The 19980-nt window shown below is 36.6% G+C and overlaps 2 protein-coding genes across 5 annotated transcripts in view; one reads left to right on the top strand and one right to left on the bottom strand.

Moving 5' to 3' along the window:
* Positions 1-2151: 2151 nt before the first annotated feature.
* Positions 2152-19972, bottom strand: LOC122840911. 4 transcript variants are annotated; one of them, XM_044133702.1, is made up of 8 exons: positions 19619-19972; positions 10178-10263; positions 9800-9887; positions 7975-8263; positions 7392-7700; positions 5508-5792; positions 4536-4666; positions 2152-2234 (listed from the first exon to the last, which is right to left on the bottom strand). In XM_044133702.1, the coding sequence occupies exons 4-7, from the start codon at positions 8024-8026 to the stop codon at positions 4539-4541; spliced, it is 774 nt and encodes a 257-aa protein (XP_043989637.1). In that variant the 5' UTR covers positions 8027-8263; positions 9800-9887; positions 10178-10263; positions 19619-19972; the 3' UTR covers positions 2152-2234; positions 4536-4538. The 4 variants fall into 4 exon arrangements, with proteins under 4 accessions (XP_043989637.1, XP_043989636.1, XP_043989639.1 ...); XM_044133701.1 differs by lacking the exon at positions 19619-19972 and adding an exon at positions 10374-10447; XM_044133704.1 differs by lacking the exon at positions 19619-19972 and adding an exon at positions 10374-10447 and having other exon boundaries at positions 7975-8091.
* Positions 19065-19980, top strand: part of tep1 (telomerase-associated protein 1) — a 35164-nt gene continuing 34248 nt past the window's right edge. Inside the window, exon 1 of the mRNA XM_044133698.1 lies at positions 19065-19281. The gene's annotated coding sequence lies outside the window, so the exon portion shown is untranslated. The remainder of the gene's footprint in view (positions 19282-19980) is intronic.

Genomic DNA, 19980 nt, shown 5'->3' with positions numbered 1-19980 from the left:
AAAGACGTTCTTAAGAAGCTTGACTCTTTTTACTGGCAGTTTAATTCAAAAATTATGTTAGTGGTGTCTAATTCCAGTGGCAAACCTACAGTGGAGAAGAACTACACTGGAAGAATTGAGCTTTTAGGAGATGGAAGATCCGTGAAATTGAAGAATGTACAAAAATCCGACAGTGGAGTTTACTCTGTAAGGGATTCAGGAGAAAGACATGAGCTACTGAAACTGTACAACGTTACAGTTAAAGGTAGGCAGAACAATCCTGTCAGATTCACTTTGGTTTAATGTTTTTAAAACTTCTGTTAATAATCTGATTAACCTCTGTTCTCCATCAGATTTACAGATCAAATTAGAACAAAGATATTAAACTCTTGATGTCTCCCAAACATTTAAATGTGTTTCTGCTTTAGCTCACCTGAATCTTGTAAGTAGGTTTTTAGTAGGACTCTGCAGAATTTGCCTGCATCCTGAGCAGATTATTCAGCTGTTGAAATCAGGTGGATTGGACATCAAGACATTACTGGAGGTTTGGATCATGTTGGATCTATTTTCTTATATTCTCTTGTTTTATCTTTTTAGGGTCTCCAAACCAAGATGTTGCTGTAGTAATTTTCCCTTATCTTGTTGGTGGTGCTGGTTTTGCTGTTATCGCTGCTGTTATCGCTGCTGTTATCGCTGCTGTTATCGCTGCTGCTGGTTTTGCTGTATGGTGCTTTAGAAAGAAGGTAAGTCCATGTATGTAATTATTGCATCATAAATAGAAATAATAAAGCAAATGCATGTTAGGGACACCAAGGCTAGGTTCATACTGGAGGTCTTTGTGCTCAGTTTAGATTCTTTTTTTTTCTTTCTGAAATCTGATTTTCTATTTTATTTTTTTGCATGGTTGATCATACTGCTAGTTAAATGCGACCGCGGCCAGACTGGGTTTCATGACTGACGATCAAATACATCACTGCCCTTTGTATGCTACGTCAGAATGTTCTTCTTTCACTGACCACAAACTTTCTCACTTGCTGATTTTCATCTGTAAATGCGTCTTTGGGCATCTTCCTACATACTTATGTTCACTTTTGTCAAGGATTTTTTAGCCACTATAGCCTGCAATTTTTGTGTATTTTAAAACATTAACTAAAGTGGTTTAAATGTGTTGCTTCTCTGTCAGAACTGGAAGCTTTCTACCGTAGAATAATAATGCTAATTATTAACTGACTGTTATTAACGTCAACATTTCTGTCTCATCGAACTCGCAGATGCTTACACCTCCCCAAGTCAATGGAGACTCCCACATCACTTCTGAGTCTAACCACCTAATGGAGGAAAACACTGAAGAGTCATCTGTTTAAAAACACGAACCGTCGCTCTGTGCTGCATCACAGGCCCCTATCCAAAGCTTATAAACGCCAGAAATACTTTTTCTGTAACTTTAGGTCACAGGCGGTGCATACATACACATGGTTGACAGCGCCAATACTCTCCTCTTGAGTCTGGTTGGTTGTTTCTGATGGGAATGGAGTATTTCTGGTGATGGCAGTAGGACTATGGGTGGGAATTGTTTACAAACTCATTATTGAAGTCAAATGTTTTGGACCAAATCATGATGTACGAATCAGATCAATTATTTATAAGGATTTCTGCTTTAATCTATCAGTGTGCCTCATTCAGTGTGCCTCATTCAGTGTGCCTCTTTCAGTCTGCTTTGCAGCACAGAATGACAAATGGAGATGAAGGGAATTCATTTTAATCAGTGATACTTGAACTGAATTATTTTTGCTGCACTTATTGTTTTTATGAAGCTTTCACTGGAAGTGTTACATGTTGATATAAACAACTGCCTCGTTTACAACGGCGTTGCAATTTTCATGGTTCGGTTTTTAGCCATTTCACAATGTTTGCAGTTATTTAGCAAAGAGGTTTAACAAATGTACTTAATTTCTCAGTGTGTTTGATAAACATTCAGTATTTGCAGCAGACAGAGGAAACGAATTAGCAATTCTTTCTCATTTACTGAGAAACAATTGCTTCCTGTGTCGAGTTTTTAAATTTTAATGTTTCCCCGTGATGTAAATAATGCACCAGTTCGACTATGAAGCTTACCGGAAATAACTTGCACTGTAAACAACCGTCCTCCATGGTGAAGAACAAAGAGCCGATCTGAAGGAGCCTGTTGTTAATTTAATGTCTTACATAGAACCACACAGAGGAACCAGATATGCTGATATTCTTTCATAAATTGCCTGTTGGAACAAAGTGAGAGTTAATTTTCATAAATGCTGAACAAGCAGTTTTTGACCCAGAATGCACCAAACAGATAAGTATTTTTTAAGTGTTTGGACATAAGCACTCTTCATTGTTAAAAAATAATTATCTGCAGAGCCAGTTGTGCCTTTAGGGATGATGTGAATGTACTGTCTACTGTGCAATTTGAAAATGACTGTTTTTCTTGAATCCTGTTTTTCTTTATTCTTAAAAATGCCAAAGCTTTTACACAACTGGAAATATTTGTCTTGCCTCATTTTCACAAATGAAATCAGACAATGTGACGAGTTACATGTGTTACTTGAATTGCATTTTTGCATAATACTTTTTTACTTATATATATTATGAAATGTTATTTGTAATAGGTACTAGTATATAAATCCTTTTGGGTATGTGGGTATATATTTTTCAAGCAATATGTCATAATTGACAAAAAGTGAAGCATTAATAAAATGTTTTATGCAAACATCTATGAATAAACTTTGTTTGGACTTTTATTGTGTGTGTTTCTTAACAAAGCTGAGATCTGTTAAGTATATGCAAGTTTCATAAATAATTGTCAGTATTTTACCCAGTTTAGAGTGATATGAATGCAGCACAACTAATTTAATGTCCAGATGGCAGAAAATCTGCTTTGTGAATTTAAACACTTTTATGTCTGTAAAACTTGTATTTACAGGTCAAGGCCTCTGGGTGGCGCTCAGAGGCCATTACTTCTGTTCAAGATACGCATAAAATTTTGTAACCAGCGGTGCAACAGTCATTTCTTTTTTGTCTTATGGCAAACAGCGCTGAAATTTCAGAAGGTGAAGTGAAGCCATTTACTCTGGATATAAATTTAAAATAAACTGATATCAGGGGAAGTTTGGGCGAACTTTGCATCGACATGCTTTCTGCTTTGCTGTTTTAGAAACAGATTTTCCTCTAGATGCAGATTGAGAATTAAATAAACTCTTAAACTCTAGTTTCCACATGTTGGGTCCTGTATGTGACTAAAACCAAAGGTCTCTAAAGGTGAGAGCTGCTCAAGTGGTACAAAACCACATCCTCTGCAAAGAGCAGTGAAGAGACCATGAAACGTTTTTCTCTTTGACAACCAGATTTGATAAAAATAATCAGCCCTCCCAAACTTTTTCTCTTATAACAGTCAAACATCAATGAAGCTTCATAAACTGTCAGTAAACATTTATTTGTTTCAGGATGTAAATAAAAGCAACGAGCCTCAAAGTTTATCCAAGGTTTAAGGAATCAGACAACATGGCCGCCGGGACCAAGGTGAGGTGGTTTAACTGCAGAGAGCACTTCACTAATTACTCAACGTTTCCTCTTTAATTTGATTTACAAATCAGAATCTGAAAAGTGACAATAATCAGATGTATGGAACAAAATATGGCCAAAAAACTCCACATAAAACATAAATAAAACTTTTAGTTATTTTAAAGATTTCAGACTTTAATCCCACGATTCTTTTTTTTTTTCCTGCATTGGTTTGACGGTTTTCAGGGAAATTTCACTTCTTTTCAGAATTTTTATTTTAATATCACAATTCTGACTTTTTTTTCATCATTTTGAATCTAAATTCAACATTTTCTCAGAATCTGCCATTTTTTCTTAATTTTGGTTTTTCTCAGAATACTTTCGTTCTTTTCAGAATTTTCTGGGGGGTTTTCAGAATCCTGATTTTAAACTCAGAATTCCAATTCTGTGTCAAACATTTATGTCAAAATCCAAATAAATGACCAAAAAGTTTTAGGTGTAAGTGAGGAAATAATTACATAACAGTTTCTTTCTTGTTATAGGATTTTTAGACCTGCACTTTACAGTATACACACTGAAAATGATTTGAGTTTTTATGATTAAATTTGAATTTAAACAATTCTGATTCTTAGTAAATAAAAAAAAAAGAAAAGAAAAAAAAGTTAAAATTTTCTTAACTCTTTCTTTGGTGGCCCTAATCTTCTTCCATACAAATGGGTGAACTAATAACTAGGATCAATTGGAATGCCTGCATCATTAAATTAAAATTATTTTTTTACAGTTCATTGAGATGGCATTTATTGTGAAATGGCGCCATATAAATAAAAAACTGAATTGAATTAATAAACATGCACCAAACAAATCATAAAAATGAGATCAGATGAGCAGAAAAAGAAAGGAATACCAAACAAAGCTGTTATAATTGTTATTATGAAGGAATAGTATATAAAAATTTCAATTCACAAGTAATTTTATAGAAAAAATATATCAGAAACTTAATATTTTTTTACTAAGTAGTTAACCGGTTATTTGTGTTTGTTGAATTTCTCCATGAGGTGGACGGCGATGACGACCATCACCATGACGATCAGACCCACTGAGAAAACGACTTTCTTCACATAACAAATGGAAAATCCATGGAGTTTGTCTGGACCTGCAACAGGGAGGCATCAAATCATTACAGAACCATAGAGACTAGTTTATTTCTCTAGTTTAAGTTTTTATCAAGATTTCTATAAATCTGGTAATTTATGTTTTCTGCATTTGAAAATACAACCCGAAGGATCTTGAGAAGTAAATGAATGTAACCATAACCCTGGTTAAAAAACGTATTTTCCCACTTTTCCGGTAACTTGAACACAACTTTCAACATGTGACAGTGTTATATTTACAAGCTGCTGTGATTTTCCTCCTAATAATTTATGTTTTGACTTGGAAAATCAAAATGTTTTTGTTCTCCACATTGCAAAATTTTCCACTCCTTCAACATTTTTATGTTTTCTCACAAGTAGTGCAGATTTGTTAGAGTGATTGAAACTCCTTTTTTATATATAAATAATTTGTAAAGTATGATGTGCCTTTGTATTAATTTAATCCACACAAATATGTATTTTCTTAAGATTTGCAAGAAAAGAACCAAAATAAGAAGTCCACAAAGGTCATAAAACAACCTGTTATGGGTGGTTTTCTGGTCAGATGAGACCAAAAATTTACTTTTTTCCTCCTAATGTGAAATGCAAAGTGTGGTTATTTCCACTTTTTACTTTACAGAGAAAAGGAATCTGATGGGAAGATGAATGGAGTCAAATATAGTATGATAATAATAACAGAAAATCTCTAACTTTAGACTAGGTTGGAAGTTCACCTTCAATTGGTCCAGTCAAAGTCCATATGGTGAACTTTGCTACAACTTGACAAAATGCAAAAAGGTTTAAGGGGTAGGAAAACTTTATCTAGTAACTTTGTTTTGAATCTGTTGTGAATCTCAAACTTACCGGCATTCTTTGGACAAAGGTGATCAATCTCTGTTGTTTTCTCCATCCAGCTGACCTGGTTGCTATGGTTACAGACGATGGATGAACGGGACAGGGAGACATGGAGGGTAGCCCCAGATTTGGTGACCTTTGATCCCTCTCCCCCCTCCTGAAGGCAGGTTTTAGCGGTACATCTGAAAGTGCTGCTGATGTCGGTGCCGTCGGCGCTGCAGGTCGTCACGAGGTCACAGGAGGAAGAGTCGCTGGACACGGAGTCAACGGTCAGATCGACCGGACCCACCGGATCTACGGAGGCGGAGAAACAGTGAGAACCGATAGGAAAAATTAGAGCAAGGCAGAGATCTCTGGAACAACTGAGAAACTCAGAAAATAAAGACAATAAAGTTTTTTCTTTGCATGTTAGCAAAGCAAACTCACCAATTCCTTCTAACCTTCCATTCAAAATGTTTGAATGGAAGATAAGATGAAAGATGAAAAAAGATCAACTCTTGAAGCAATTATTAGAAAATGGAAGAAGCTAAACATGACTGTGAATCTTCCTGGGACTGGAGCTCCATGCAGCTCCTGGTGGCGTATCAATGATTCCAAGAAAGGTGAGGAATCAGCCCAGGACTACACGGGAGGAGCTGGTCAAAGGCCTGAAGAGAGCTGGCACCGTTGTTTCTGAGGTTACTGTGGGTAATCCACTAAGATCCATCCATCCATCCATCCATTTTCTTACACCCTTCTTCCCTAATGGGGTCGGGAGGGTTGCTGGTGCCCATCTCCAGCTGTGTCCCGGGCGAGAGGCGGGGTTCACCCTGGACAGGTTGCCAGTCTGTCGCAGAATCCACTAAGATATTGTGGCTCAACATCATGCATGGCACCAGAGGTTCCCCTACTTAAATCAGCACACGTCCAGGCCCATCGTAGTTTTGCCTCTGACCATTTGGATGATCTAGGAGTCGTGGGAGGAAGTTATGTGGTAAGATGGGACAAAAATAGAACTCTTTGGTTTTAATTCCACTCGCCGTGTTTGGAGGATGAGGAGTGATGAGCACCACCACAAAAACACAGTCGCTACTGTGAAGCAATGGCTGGATCTTCCAGCATGACAGCGACCCAAAGCACATAACCAGGATAACCAAGGAGGGGCTCCGTAAGAAGCATATAAAGGTTCTGGAGTGGCCTAGCCAGTCTGCAGACCTAAACCCGAAAGAAAATCTTTGGAGGAGCTCAAACTGTGTTTCTCAGCAACAGCCCAGAAACCTGATTGATGCAGAGAAGATCTGTGTGGAGGAAAGGGCCAGAATCCCTGCAGCGGTGAGAGAAACCTGGTGAAAAACTACAGGAAACCACTGACCTCTGTTGCAAACAAAGGTTACTGTTCCAAATATTAACTCTTATTTTCAAATACTTATTTGCAGCAGTAAATAAGTGTATATATATTATACAAATATATTATTAAAAAGTCATATATGGTGATTTCTGAATTATTATATATATATTTTTTAGATTATGTCTCTCATAGTGGACATTCACCTAAGAAGGAAATTTCAGACCTGTCCATAATTTCTAAGAGGGAGAACTTGCAAAGTCGCTCAAACACTTATTGTTCTCACTGTAGCTTTACTTCAGCTCTACGCAGAAGGAAAATATTACTTCTGATTCATCTGAGCAAGTTTTCTGTTGCTTTACGTATCTACATTCGTCGGATAGTTGAACGTCCCCTGATTCCTGAAAGTGGCAAGAACTGCCACTAAAGACAATAAATGCTGTCAAAACTACAACATGTAAAACAACACCATAGTTTTAACTCACCAACAAGTGTTTATGTTTTCATTTTAGAGGCAGGAATATTTTTCTTTCTTTCAAAGAATAAATTTTATGTATAAAACATCCTACCTTGAACTGTGACGTTGTATCCAGTTAGTACTTCTTCTGAAGCTGCTATTACTATCGCCGTATAAAGTCCGCTGTCAGATTTTTGGAGGTTCTTTAATTTTATGGAATATTTATTTTCCAAAAGGTCTATTCTCCCACTGTAAGCCCCGCGCACTTTTGATTTTCCATTTGGAAAGAAAGACACCAAGACATCATCTGTGACAAATTTCCATAAAAGGAGGTGATAATCTTTGGGAACATCCACTTCTGAGACGTTAAGAAAAACACCGCCACCCGTCTGCACAAAAACCGAAGTGAAAGCATCGATTCCTGTAAAACACAGACATAAAACGTAAGGTTAGGACTGTGTGTTTCATTTTAACATCAGAAATGTTTGAAGGAATCCTGTGAATAAAACGGCAAGTTTACATACAAGATTTATATTAATTGTTTTCATCTGAGAAATAAAGTTCTAGGTTGCACAATGTGGGTTGAACAATTTAAAACCTATAAGACGAATGAAGATGGTTTAACCACACATTTATCATATAGAAATTATTTATTTTATTCTAATTTGTATTTATTTTGTTGTATTACTTCCTACCTGGTTTATTATTGATGATCAGAAGAGCCAGCATCAGAAACAAAGACATCATCAACTCCTTCAGTGCAAGTCTCTCTCTGTCTGCCAACAAACTGTTGAGCAGGAAATAACATGAACCTGCACCATGGGAAGTGTCACCTATGAGCACTTCCTGTCCAAAACCGCAGCTATGTCCTGACTGAACACGTCTGAACACACAAACAGATTGTTCTTGTCAAAATCTAGTCTTAAATTGTTCTGCTTTCCTTCGTCCACTTGTGAATTTGGTGTCCCTGTTGAAGGTTTTTGGCTGCAAAGAGAGAAAAATCTTGTTCATGTTTAAAACGAAAGCAGAAAGCCACCAAAACAAAATGCAGAGGAACCACTGCTAGTTAAAATTAAGATTATTAATGTGTTACGATTTATGTTTCTGGACTGTTTTATGTCATCCATTGATGGTTTATAAATAACTTTCACATTTTGCTGAATCTACAATTTTTTTGGAATTACATATTAACTTTAACTAGTTTTGTGAAAAATTTCAGCAACCGAACAACTATTTCATGTATATTAACTATTATATAGTATTTATAATGTACTTAAATTTAGAACCGCTATGGAAAGGCCAACTGAGTCAAGCTACCAGTTTAATGTAACTGTCTTTAAGGTCATATGCTTTTATTTTGGAAACTTTCTTGTTAAGGTAGCTATGGTAACAGAACACAGTTCTACCCGATAAGGCTAACAGAAATAAACAGAAAAGGTTAAAAAAAGAATAAAAAGCAACTGTCTGAGCTTCAGTTGATAAGGGATCAAGGTTGGCAACTGCGACTGAGGTTTATTTGAGTAACTTGAAATGTAAATAGAATGATCTGTGACTGCTAATGTTATGATCTATTTATAACAACTGATGGTGAAAAATATTGTAATTATTGTTATTTGTTCTTGATAAATGACTGTCTGTTACAGCTACAGTAGAACATTTTCTCATTTTCATTTAATGTTATAAGTCACACAAAAAGCCTGGACAAGAAGTCAATAACAATCTGATAGGTACATGATTAACATCAATAGATAATACTTCAGCACTGAACGTGTAACAGTTATTATACTGCTTGGTTCCTAGACATGAGTAGATATCACCACAAGGGGGCGCCTATTCCCTTTTTTTGTTGTACTATTGTACAGAGTAAGAAGGAGGGTCTCAATTCAGATAAAATAACTGGAATCCACGTTTACAAAAATCTTTAATTCAAAACCCTTCTTGCTGTTAAATTATTGAATAAACAGACATATTTATTGTTTTCCCTCTTTTATTCAGGCTATTTAACCATCAGATTGGAGCAAACAGCTTTACAATGTTGAACATTTGTGCAGCGTCTTTAGAAATGTGGCTTTTGGACATTAGAAGTAGCAACATGTTTAGCATTGAGATGCTATTTTAAACTTGAAAAGCTTCGTTGATAAGGCTAACTCCTTGCAGCACAATAACAGTCTTATCCAGCAACCCATCAGATCAGTCTTTGATGCAAAAATTAGCCGCCAGAAGAAGCAGATTTGTCGCTCATTGCTGTTGATAGTGGTTGCCGCTTGTGTGTTAGATTTACCAGAAACACAAATATGAAGGTTCCAGCTTGGGACATTTGTACATAAAAAAACAATTAAGTGTGAATATCAATTTATTAAATTAATAAATATTATTATTATTATTATTATTATTTTTATTATTATTATTTTTGCCTAATTCATCTTTAGGCCAAAAAAAGTGGTGGTAATTTTTATTATTTTTTGTAGCCAAAATCACTTTTGGTAAAAAGGTTACTTAAGGCATTATTTTTGATGTTACCGCTTATGAACTCCGAGGGAAGGTGGCGCTGTTGGAGCTGCTGCCATCCTTCACAGCCGTTGTAGGCCAGAGAATAGAAACACCCAAACTAAGAACATAAAAAGGAGCTTTTATTAAAATTCAACTTTAATAATAAACGTGTGTTTAAAGGTCACCCATTATGAACAGGTTAGGATAAGTTTATGGTCTGATTCTATACAAAACATGATCATTATTTATTTTAGAGTTTTAGTAGAGTTTAATGAAAATCATTAGATAATGAAAATTTAGTCTGATCAGTTCTGCATATTTTGAGCTCCTGTCAGAATCCAAGTTCTGTCACTTTAAATGGCCACACCCAACAGCAGCTGCAGGCCAAGGTGCAATGTTTACACTCACATGAAAATGGCTGCAAACTATGGGTCGGTTTTCACTCCAGGTCCTTATGAAGAAGTCGACAGTTTCTTTAAAACTCCATCATTTATCTGCAAATGAAAACCAAAAGCAACCAGATGGTCAGTTATCAGACAAAGCTCTAACAAGGGAGCATCTACAAAATGAGGAAAGTCTCAGCAGAGTGAATATTTAAACTGACCACAGATGTTGAGATTTTCCACTAATAAAACAAGAAGACATAATAGCAGCTCACGCGGCTGCATAATGTCCGTCTCTAGGCAACCGTGAAGTTCAGTGTCGGTCCGTAGCGTTCAGTGGTCCTTTAGCTCCCGCCACACAATGTAACTGAATTAAATATTTCCTGTGTGTTATTTTGGCCATTATTGTTAAATTTAGTGTTGATGTGTGTATTATAGGCGTGTCTATCGGACAGTTATGTATCGGTTCAATACGGGACGCACATTTAACGGCCAAATATGGGACGATTCCGTATTTTACGGGAAGGGTGGTGATACCTATTCAGGGGTGCTGAGAAAACAGTTTTAGGGGCCACTGCTAAATAGTGCCTGGAAGATGTCTTTCCTTCTGTAACAGGTGGCACCATTATGTGTCGCTCTTTCTATTGCTTGAGCCTCCATAAAAGGGAAGCTAGAAGGATGGTGGCAAGGTATCAATTTCCTGTGTGTCAGACCAGCTGTGTGTTGGGTGTTTGCTGGCTGTGGAGTTGATTGCCGATGGTGTTTGGACGGTATCATTACCTGGGCGTGGTTGTTCGACGCCGCAGGTAGGTTTTATACTTGGTCTTTTTTTTTTATAAAAACTAATTGTATGTTTATATATTGTTTTATATTTTTGTCAGGGTTACACCAGATCGGCTACTCCACGGTTTGAGCTGGGAGTGTTGATTTATGCAACACAGGTAGGCAGTGTTTTAATGTGTTTTAGGTTGATTTGATTAAAATGATTTAATAAGAATTTAACAATTTTTGTGTTTTTGTTTTACAGTTTTTGCACTGCCTCCTGCTGTCCTTTTAGCGTTTGGTTTTTCTTTGTTGTTAGTCCACCCAGTTATGATTGTTTTCTTTTTGTAGTATTTGTGAGGGCGGGCTAACAACCTTTCATTTATTTTGTTGGTTTTGTTTAATTGTTTGTTTTTTGGCACTTCCCTGAATTGTTATATCTCGTTTGGCGTGATCCCCATTACCGGGGTTGACAACGACGGATAAAGTTAGCGGGGAATCCGTTTTATCTATGCAACAATAAATATCAATAATTAACTTAATTCTGGTTGTTGATTATTGCGCTTTGGCTAATTGAGCCTATAACACTTCACACATTTAATCAAAGTAAACTTTTTTCTAGTAAGTAAGGCAATATATTTTGTAGTTCATGTGAATAAATGTAAAGAACAGGACAACAGAAGGAGGCTAGTCTTGGGTGACGCACCTGTAAGGAACCTGTGTGAGCAGACTCATGATGAGACTTTAATAAAAGTGTCTGAGCAATACAAGAGGCCTGGTCATTATCAAACACGAATATAACATGGTGTCAGAAGTGAACTGAAAGGCCGACCATGGAGCTGAAACCGCCGGAGAGCTTGAAGCTGACGGGAAACGTGGATGAGCATTGGCGTGCCTTCAAACAACGCTTTCAACTATATGTCGCCGCAATGGGTTTGGAGACAAAGCCGGACTCAAGAAAGGTAGCGATGTTGCTGACCATAGCGGGAGCGCAGGCTTTGGAGGTCTACAACACATTTGTGTTTGATGACCCAGAAGACAAAGAAAAGTTGGATGTTGTGCTAAGTAAATTTGATGCTCACTGTTCACCTAAGAAGAATGAATGCTATGAGAGATACGTGTTTCGTTCCCGAATGCAGACTCAGCATGAACCCTTCGATAACTTTCTGACAGATCTGAAAGTAAAAGCTCAGTCATGCAATTTTGGCTTGCTGAAGGACTCGATGATCAGAGATCAGATCGTCTTTGGTGTACGTGACGGGAAGCTCAGAGAGAGACTGCTGAGAGAAGTGGAATTGACCCTGGAAACGGCTGTAAAGATGTGTCGGGCGAGCGAACTGTCTCTGCAGCAAGTGAGGACATTTTCTGAACTTTCAACGGGAACTACTTCACAGTTCAGTGACGGAGCAGCGGCAGTAGGAGTTGTGTCCAGCCAGAGAAACCGCAATGCACAGAGGAGGAAACTGCCGGAGGAAGCCATTATCAACTGTAAGCGCTGTGGGTCACGGCATAAAGTGAGACAATGTCCTGCTTATGGTAAGCAGTGTTTTAATTGCCGTGGAAAGAATCATTTTGCAGAGCAATGCTTTATGAAGACGAAAGAAGAGAAGAGGAATCGTGTAAACTTAGTGGAGGAAACTGACTTAAGTGACACATTCTTTATTGGTGTTGTGAACTTTGAAAATGAGTCAGAAAAAGTGCAATGTGTGGACAGAGATGATAAATGGATAGTTCCTTTGTTAATAAATGGAGCCACAGTTCAGTTCAGATTGGACACAGGTGCTAAGGCGAATCTCATTAGCATGTCTGATATTAAAGAAATGCAAGTAAAACCTCATATAAAAGACGTAAAGTCCGGTCTAAGAGATTATAATGGACAATTAATTGAGTGCATTGGCACTTGTCAGCTGAATGTGACAGTTAAAGTCTAAGAGATTATAATGGACAATTAATTGAGTGCATTGGCACTTGTCAGCTGAATGTGACAGTTAAAGGAACAAAACATCCTGTTCTTCTCAGTTGTAAAAGAAGATCGTGAGTCACTTTTAGGTGATAAATCATGTGAAGAACTTGGACTAGTGAAAAGAGTATATCAGATAAACACTGAATTGGATGAATCTAATAACCCTGTGGATGTAATGCTTCAGGATTATGAGGACATTTTTCAAGGATTAGGTGCTGTACCTTGCACATACAAGATTCAGCTGAGAGAGGGTGCTCAACCTGTTGTGCATGCTACACGTCGCATTCCAGCACCACTGCGAGAGGGGTTGAAAAATGAGTTGGATAGAATGACCAGCTTGGGAGTCATTCAGAAAGTGGAAGAGCCCACAGATTGGGTTAATTCTATAGTGATTACAAAAAAAAAGAATGGAGAATTAAGAATATGCATGGATCCAAAAGATCTAAATGAGAACATCAGGAGAGAACATTATCAAATACCCACTCGAGAAGAAATAATCAGTGAGATGTCTGGAGCAAGATATTTTACCAAGTTGGATGCAGCACAAGGGTTCTGGCAAGTAAAGCTGGATGAAAACAGTACCAAGTATTGTACCTTTAACACACCTTTTGGAAGATACTGTTTTCTAAGACTTCCTTTTGGGATAAAATCGGCACCAGAAATATTCCACAGAGCGATGGAGCGGATCATAGAAGGCTTGGATGGAGTGAGAGTTTATATTGATGACATCATTATTTGGGGATCAACAGTTCAAGAACACAATGACAGATTGAGACACGTCATGGAGCGCATACAGAAAAATGGGCTGAAGCTTAATAAAAATAAATGTGAGTTTGGCGTCAAAGAAATTAAGTTTCTTGGAGACAAACTATCTGCCCAAGGTGTTCAACCAGATGAAGATAAAATAAAAGCTATCCTGAAGATGCCACCGCCTGTCGACAAAACGGGTGTTCTACGCATCATGGGGGTGATTAATTTTATAGGAAAATTCATTCCCAATCTGAGTGCAAAGTTGACAAACATTCGTAAACTCCTGAACAATGATAGTCAATTTCAGTGGACAGACGTTCATGAACAAGAGTGGAAGGAATTAAAAAAATATCTGACTACTGAACCAGTGCTCACCTTCTACGATCCAACTAAAAGAATAAAACTGTCTACAGATGCTTCAAAAGATGGGCTTGGAGCAGTTCTTCTTCAAGCTGAAAATGAACAATGGAAGCCAGTGGCTTATGCGTCCAGAGCCATGACCAAAGCTGAATGCAGATATGCTCAGATAGAAAAAGAATGCTTAGGGCTGGCTTATGGACTAGAACGGTTTCATAACTATGTGTATGGTCTGCCATCTTTTGTAGTTGAAACAGATCACCGACCCTTGGTTGCCATCATAAAGAAACATCTGAATGAGATGTCACCAAGGATTCAGAGACTTATGATGAAGATGCAGAGGTATGACTTTACATTGATCTACACTCCAGGGAAACATCTGATTCTTGCTGATGCTCTGTCTAGAGCTCCTACAGACATTAGTGTGAGTTCAACTGAAGAGGAGATTCAATGTCATGTGAATTTGGTGTCCACTGTGTTGCCTGTGTCAGATGGAAAGCTACAGCAAATAGTTGAGGCAACAGCTAAAGACACAGAGCTGCAGTTAGTCATACAGAATATGGATGAAGGATGGTCAATAGGCTCATGTTCACAGTTTTTCAATGTTAAATCTGACTTAAGTATTGTGAATGGACTGTTATTGAAAAACAACAGAATTGTGATTCCACAAGTGTTACGACAGGACATTCTACAGCGGATTCATGAGGGTCACCTAGGCATTGAAAAATGTAAAAGAAGAGCTAGGGAATCAGTTTTTTGGCCTGGACTAAATAAGGACATTGAGGTGCTAATAAACAAATGTGAGACGTGTCAGACATTTAGGAACAAACAGAGCAAAGAACCTATGATTATAACTGACATTCCTACATCACCATGGATGAAAGTGGGAATGGATTTGTTTCATTTTAAGGGTAAAGACTATTTAGTGATCATTGATTACTTTTCAAATTATCCTGAGATGGCTCTGTTAGCTCATATGTCATCAAATTGTGTCATAACACATGCTAAATCAGTCTTTGCAAGGCATGGCATTCCACATATTGTGGTAAGTGACAATGGACCATGTTTTAGTAGCAGAGAATGGCAAAAGTTTGCAGAACAGTATGATTTTAAGCATGTCACATCAAGTCCACATTATGCACAGTCAAATGGAAAAGCGGAGAAAGGGGTTCATATTCTTAAGCAACTTTTAAAGAAAGCTGCAGATAGCAACTCTGATCCGTATTTAGCTTTATTAAGCTACAGATCTTCACCATTGCAATGTGGATTTTCACCTGCTGAACTTTTGATGAATCGGAAGATTCGTACAACTTTGCCAAGTTATGACAGTAATGAACAAGGTGCAAAGAAATCGTCAAAGTTGGAGTACAGGTTACGAAAGCAGAAAGCAAAACAAAAGTCATATTATGACAGATCAGCTAAGATTCTACCCCCGTTGGCATATAAGGACCCAGTTAGGATTCAAGATGATGCGGGATGGAATACTAAGGCAACTATTCTGCAGGAAGTAGCTCCACGTTCATTTGAAGTGAAAACTGAAGATGGACAAGTTTTGAGACGAAATCACGTGAGTTTGTTGAAAATTCCATTAGAGTCTGTTGATGAGTCGAGTGAAGTGTCAGAGGATTCTCAGATTATTCCTTCAACTGCACCACATTGTGACATGGACAGTTTTAGTAACGATCCACCTGTGTTAAGAAGATCTACCAGAGTGGTAAAAAAACCGGATAGACTGAATTTATAAAAAATAAAAAAAAATAAAAAGGGGAGGAAAGGTTGAAATGTATAAGTTGAAATGTCTGTAATTTGTAATTCATGTTTTATCTGTCTCATGCAATGTATGTTTGATAGAATTCTTTTGTAATATTCTAACTTTAAAGAAAGGAGGATGTGATGATTGAATTATGCTCATGTCCACTAGGTGGCAATCATGAGTTCATGTGAATGCATAAATGTAAAGAACAGGACAACAGAAGGAGGCGAGGGCGGACATTTGAACACAACAAACAAAGAAGGCGGTAGGAGCTGATTTGGTGGATCACATAAGCTGTACATTGACTGTAGTAGCATGGCTTCTACATCAGGAGGAAATAGTGGAAATGAAATGGAGTGGATGATAGCGAGGTCAGCAAAAATGAAAAGAACAATCAGAAAGAGACATGAAAGAGCAAGAAGTTGGTCGGATCAAAGTGAGCCAGGAGCGGAAGGCAGTAAAAGGACAAAAATAAACCAAAGAGTGAGTTCGCGAGAACAAGATTATAGTAATACAGAAGTAGAATACAAAGTTGTGGTGGAATTTCAGCAAGAAAGGGGTTATATTCATCCGATAAAGATAACCAAAGCAATAGAGGTAGAGATAGGAAAAATCAAAACGGCTAGAACCATGAACAACAGAAAAGTGATAATACAAGCTATCAGTGAGGCACAACAACAGAATATAATCAAAATGAAAACTCTGATGGGAGAAAGAATTAAATCATATATACCAGGTTATATGGCAAGGTTGAGAGGAGTAATTTCAGGAGTCCCACTTGAAATGACAATGGAGGAGGTGAAGAATGAAATCAAAGGAGGGAAAATAACAAATGCCACCAGGATTAAAGGTAGAAGAGAAGGGGAACTCAAAGATACTATGGCTGTGATATTACAGTTTGAAAACAACATGCCAGAAAATATTCAGCTAGGATTCATGAACTATAAAGTTAGAGAGTACATCCCGAAACCGCTCAGATGTTTTACCTGTCAAAGAATGGGACACATTGCAAAAAAATGTAAGGGAAAAATAAGATGTGGAGGTCCACATGAATTTGGAAAAAATGTAATCTAATTAATGGATACCAATGTGGTTTCAGAACAGGAAAATCAACAATGGATGCTCTAACTAGAGTCAGTAATGACATAGAGAAAGCTTTAAAAATGAAGGAAATAATGATTATAGTATTTTTTGACATAGAAAAAGCATATGACTCACTATGGAAAGAAGGATTACTTATAAAAATGAAACAGATGGGAATAGGTGGGAGAATGTATAATTGGATAGCAAATTTTCTGCTAGATAGAAAAATAAGAGTAAAAATTGGGAATGATTATTCAAATGAATATAATGTTGAAAATGGAATACCTCAAGGTAGTGTAATTAGTCCAATTTTATTTAATATTATGATCAATGATATTTTCTATGATACTGATAAATGTATAAAATCTGCACTATATGCAGATGATGGGGCCATATGGATGAAAGGGAAAAATATTAAACATGTGGTAGAAAATATTAAAAAAGCAATTAGTAAAGTAGAAAAATGGTCTTATGAATGGGGTTTTAAATTATCAGCAAGCAAGTCTTGTTATATGGTTGTCACAAAGAAGATAAATATTAATATAGAAACAATAACATTATATGGACAGACTTTAGAAAGAGTAACAGAATATAAATATCTATTTTTAAGGTTGGATTGTTCTTATTCATGGAAAACACATTTAGATAACTTAGAAACCAAGTGTAAAAAAGTTATTAATCTGTTAAAGGCTGTGGCTGGAAATAATTGGGGTGCAGATAGACAGTCATTATTAAGCATATACAGGGCTCTCATGAGAGCAATAATAGATTATGGCAGCATTATATATGGAGCAGCAGCTAAAACATCATTACAAAGAATAGAAAGATTACAGTGTAGAGCTTTACGTATATGTACAGGAGCAGTAAAAACAACACCTATTAATGCTCTCTTAATTGAAAATGGGGAAACTCCTCTGGAAATGAGGAGAATTAAATTAGCTTTAGCATATTGGATGAAAATTAAAAGTAATATTGATGATAATGTGAATTCAGTTATTTTAGAGAATTGTTGGGAATATTTGAAGTTGCAAAGTAATGGATTTGGATGGATGGTTAGGAAATGGATTAAAATGTATGGATTGGAGGACAAGGAAATAGCTCAGTTTAATCCAATTAGCGTTATTCCTCCATGGTTAATACCAGAGGTTAATGTAGATTTGAAAATTAATACAATGAAAAATGATTGGAATATAAATGAAATAGGGATCAAGACTGATATTTATTTAAGAAATACATATAATAATTATCTTAAAATTTATACAGATGGTTCTAAGAATTTAAAAGGGTATGTTAGGATAGGAATATATATTCCAGAGTTTAAAAAATGTATTTATAAAAGAATATCAGATCAATTGTCGGTTTTTACAGCAGAAATGGTGGCAGTTATATTAAGCTTACAGTGGGTGGAGGAGATTCGACCAGACAGGGTGGTGGTGTGCACAGATTCTAAAGCAGTTTTAGAAAGTATCAAGGGAGAAGGAAATAATAGAAAAGATTTGGTATTAGAAATTCCTAATATTTTATTTAGATTATATAGGGGTGGCATTGATGTTTGGTTTTGTTGGGTGCCAGCACATGAAGGAGTAAAGGCAATGAAAAGGCAGATAAATTAGCTAACAGGGCTTTAGAGGGGGAAATAATTTCAATTCCTTTTGGGAAAGGGAAAGGGAAATCACTTATTAAAAGTAAAGAAATGGAGGAATGGCAAAAAATGTGGAATGAAGATGAGAAAGGAAGAAGATTATATGAAGTACAAAAGTCAGTTAGAATTCGAAGCATTAATGAAAGAAACAGAAGAGAAGAAATAATAATTAGTAGATTAAGAATAGGTCATACCTACTTAAATGACATGCTTTATTTAATAGGGAGGAAAAATAATGATAAATGTGAGAGATGTGGAGAGAAAGAAAATGTAGAACACATTGATGAACTGTAAGTCATATGAACACAAAAGGAAAGAATTAAAGAGAATAGTTAGAAGTATAGGGCATGAATGGAATCTTAAAGGTATATTAGGAAATGAAGGAAAAATAACAGATATTCACAAATTAAGGAAAGCATTGTTTATTTATCTTAAGAATACAAAATTAAAAAATAGAATTTAATAGATGTGAAGTAATGCAGCTACACACTCATGTACAGTAGGTGGCGGTATGCACCTTAAAGTTGCTTGTGATCCGCCATAATAGAAAAGAAGAAGAAGAAGACAGAAGGAGGCTAGTCTTGGGTGACACACCTGTAAGGAACCTGTGTGAGCAGACTCATGAGACTTTAATAAAAGTGTCTGAACAATACAAGAGGCCTGGTCATTATCAAACACGAATATAACAAGTCCCTGCTACTACTGGCTTCGTAGAAATACTAAACTACAGCTGGACACCTATGGGAAACATAATTTATGTCCAGATATTTTAGATTAAAGTCTGTTCTCTTCAAGTGAAGCTTGAATCTTTGGTATTCGGTGAGTTTCCGCGTCTGTTGTCGGCTGACCGCCACGCCTTTATTAACTCTATTCATTGCTAGTCAAGACGTTGTATTTCTTATCTGAACTGAGGTAAATGTCTCTGGTTTCAAATGCAAAGTTATTATGATGTGAAGCACTGGACAAATCTAAAACTTCGTTGTGTGTTTGAGAATCTTGTTCAGAGTCCCGATATCATTTCTATTATTGCAGAAAGTTAACTTTTAAAAGGTTGTATAATCTAGATCCTAATTAAATCAGCAAGCTTTATTTTATTTCGTTGCATTATTTCTCTTTTTCAGACTTTAATTAATCATTTTATTTCTCAACACGTTACCTGTTTGCTCAGTCAGCAGAAAGAATGCAGCAGAACTGAGATTCGCAGGAGTGGCTCCAATCACCCTTTGACCTCTTTAAACACAATTGGGATTGGGATTTCTTGTTATCCAACACAAATTAGTAGAAATTTGTGAAGAAGAAAAAATACTGAATGGCTTTCTAAATATTTATTTTACAAATCCAAAATCCACTTGGATTTTTGTTCAGGTTCCTTATTTAATGCTTTGCAGACGCATATTTAGCTGAGTTCATTATATGTTCTACTTCTCAGTGAAACGCAGGTTAATAGAGGAGCAATGTGATGAGTTTCTGAAGGTAGTTTCAGAAAGAGCAGGAGTTTCTAAAGAGACAGAGGCCCAA

Source organism: Gambusia affinis, linkage group LG12 (genome assembly GCF_019740435.1).
Source record: "Gambusia affinis linkage group LG12, SWU_Gaff_1.0, whole genome shotgun sequence".
Taxonomy (NCBI): Eukaryota; Metazoa; Chordata; class Actinopteri; order Cyprinodontiformes; family Poeciliidae; genus Gambusia; species Gambusia affinis.
This window is presented reverse-complemented; position numbering and strand designations above follow the sequence as displayed.

Bases quoted from the DNA above. Each gene is read 5' to 3' on its own strand.
- LOC122840911 (XM_044133702.1), bottom strand. From the start codon at position 8,026: ATGATGTCTTTGTTTCTGATGCTGGCTCTTCTGATCATCAATAATAAA. The intron at 7,701-7,974 runs GTAGGAAGTAAT...TGTGTTTTACAG, and splicing joins GATCATCAATAATAAACCAG to GAATCGATGCTTTCACTTCG. The intron at 4,667-5,507 runs GTAAGTTTGAGA...TCCCTGTTGCAG, and splicing joins CCTTTGTCCAAAGAATGCCG to GTCCAGACAAACTCCATGGA.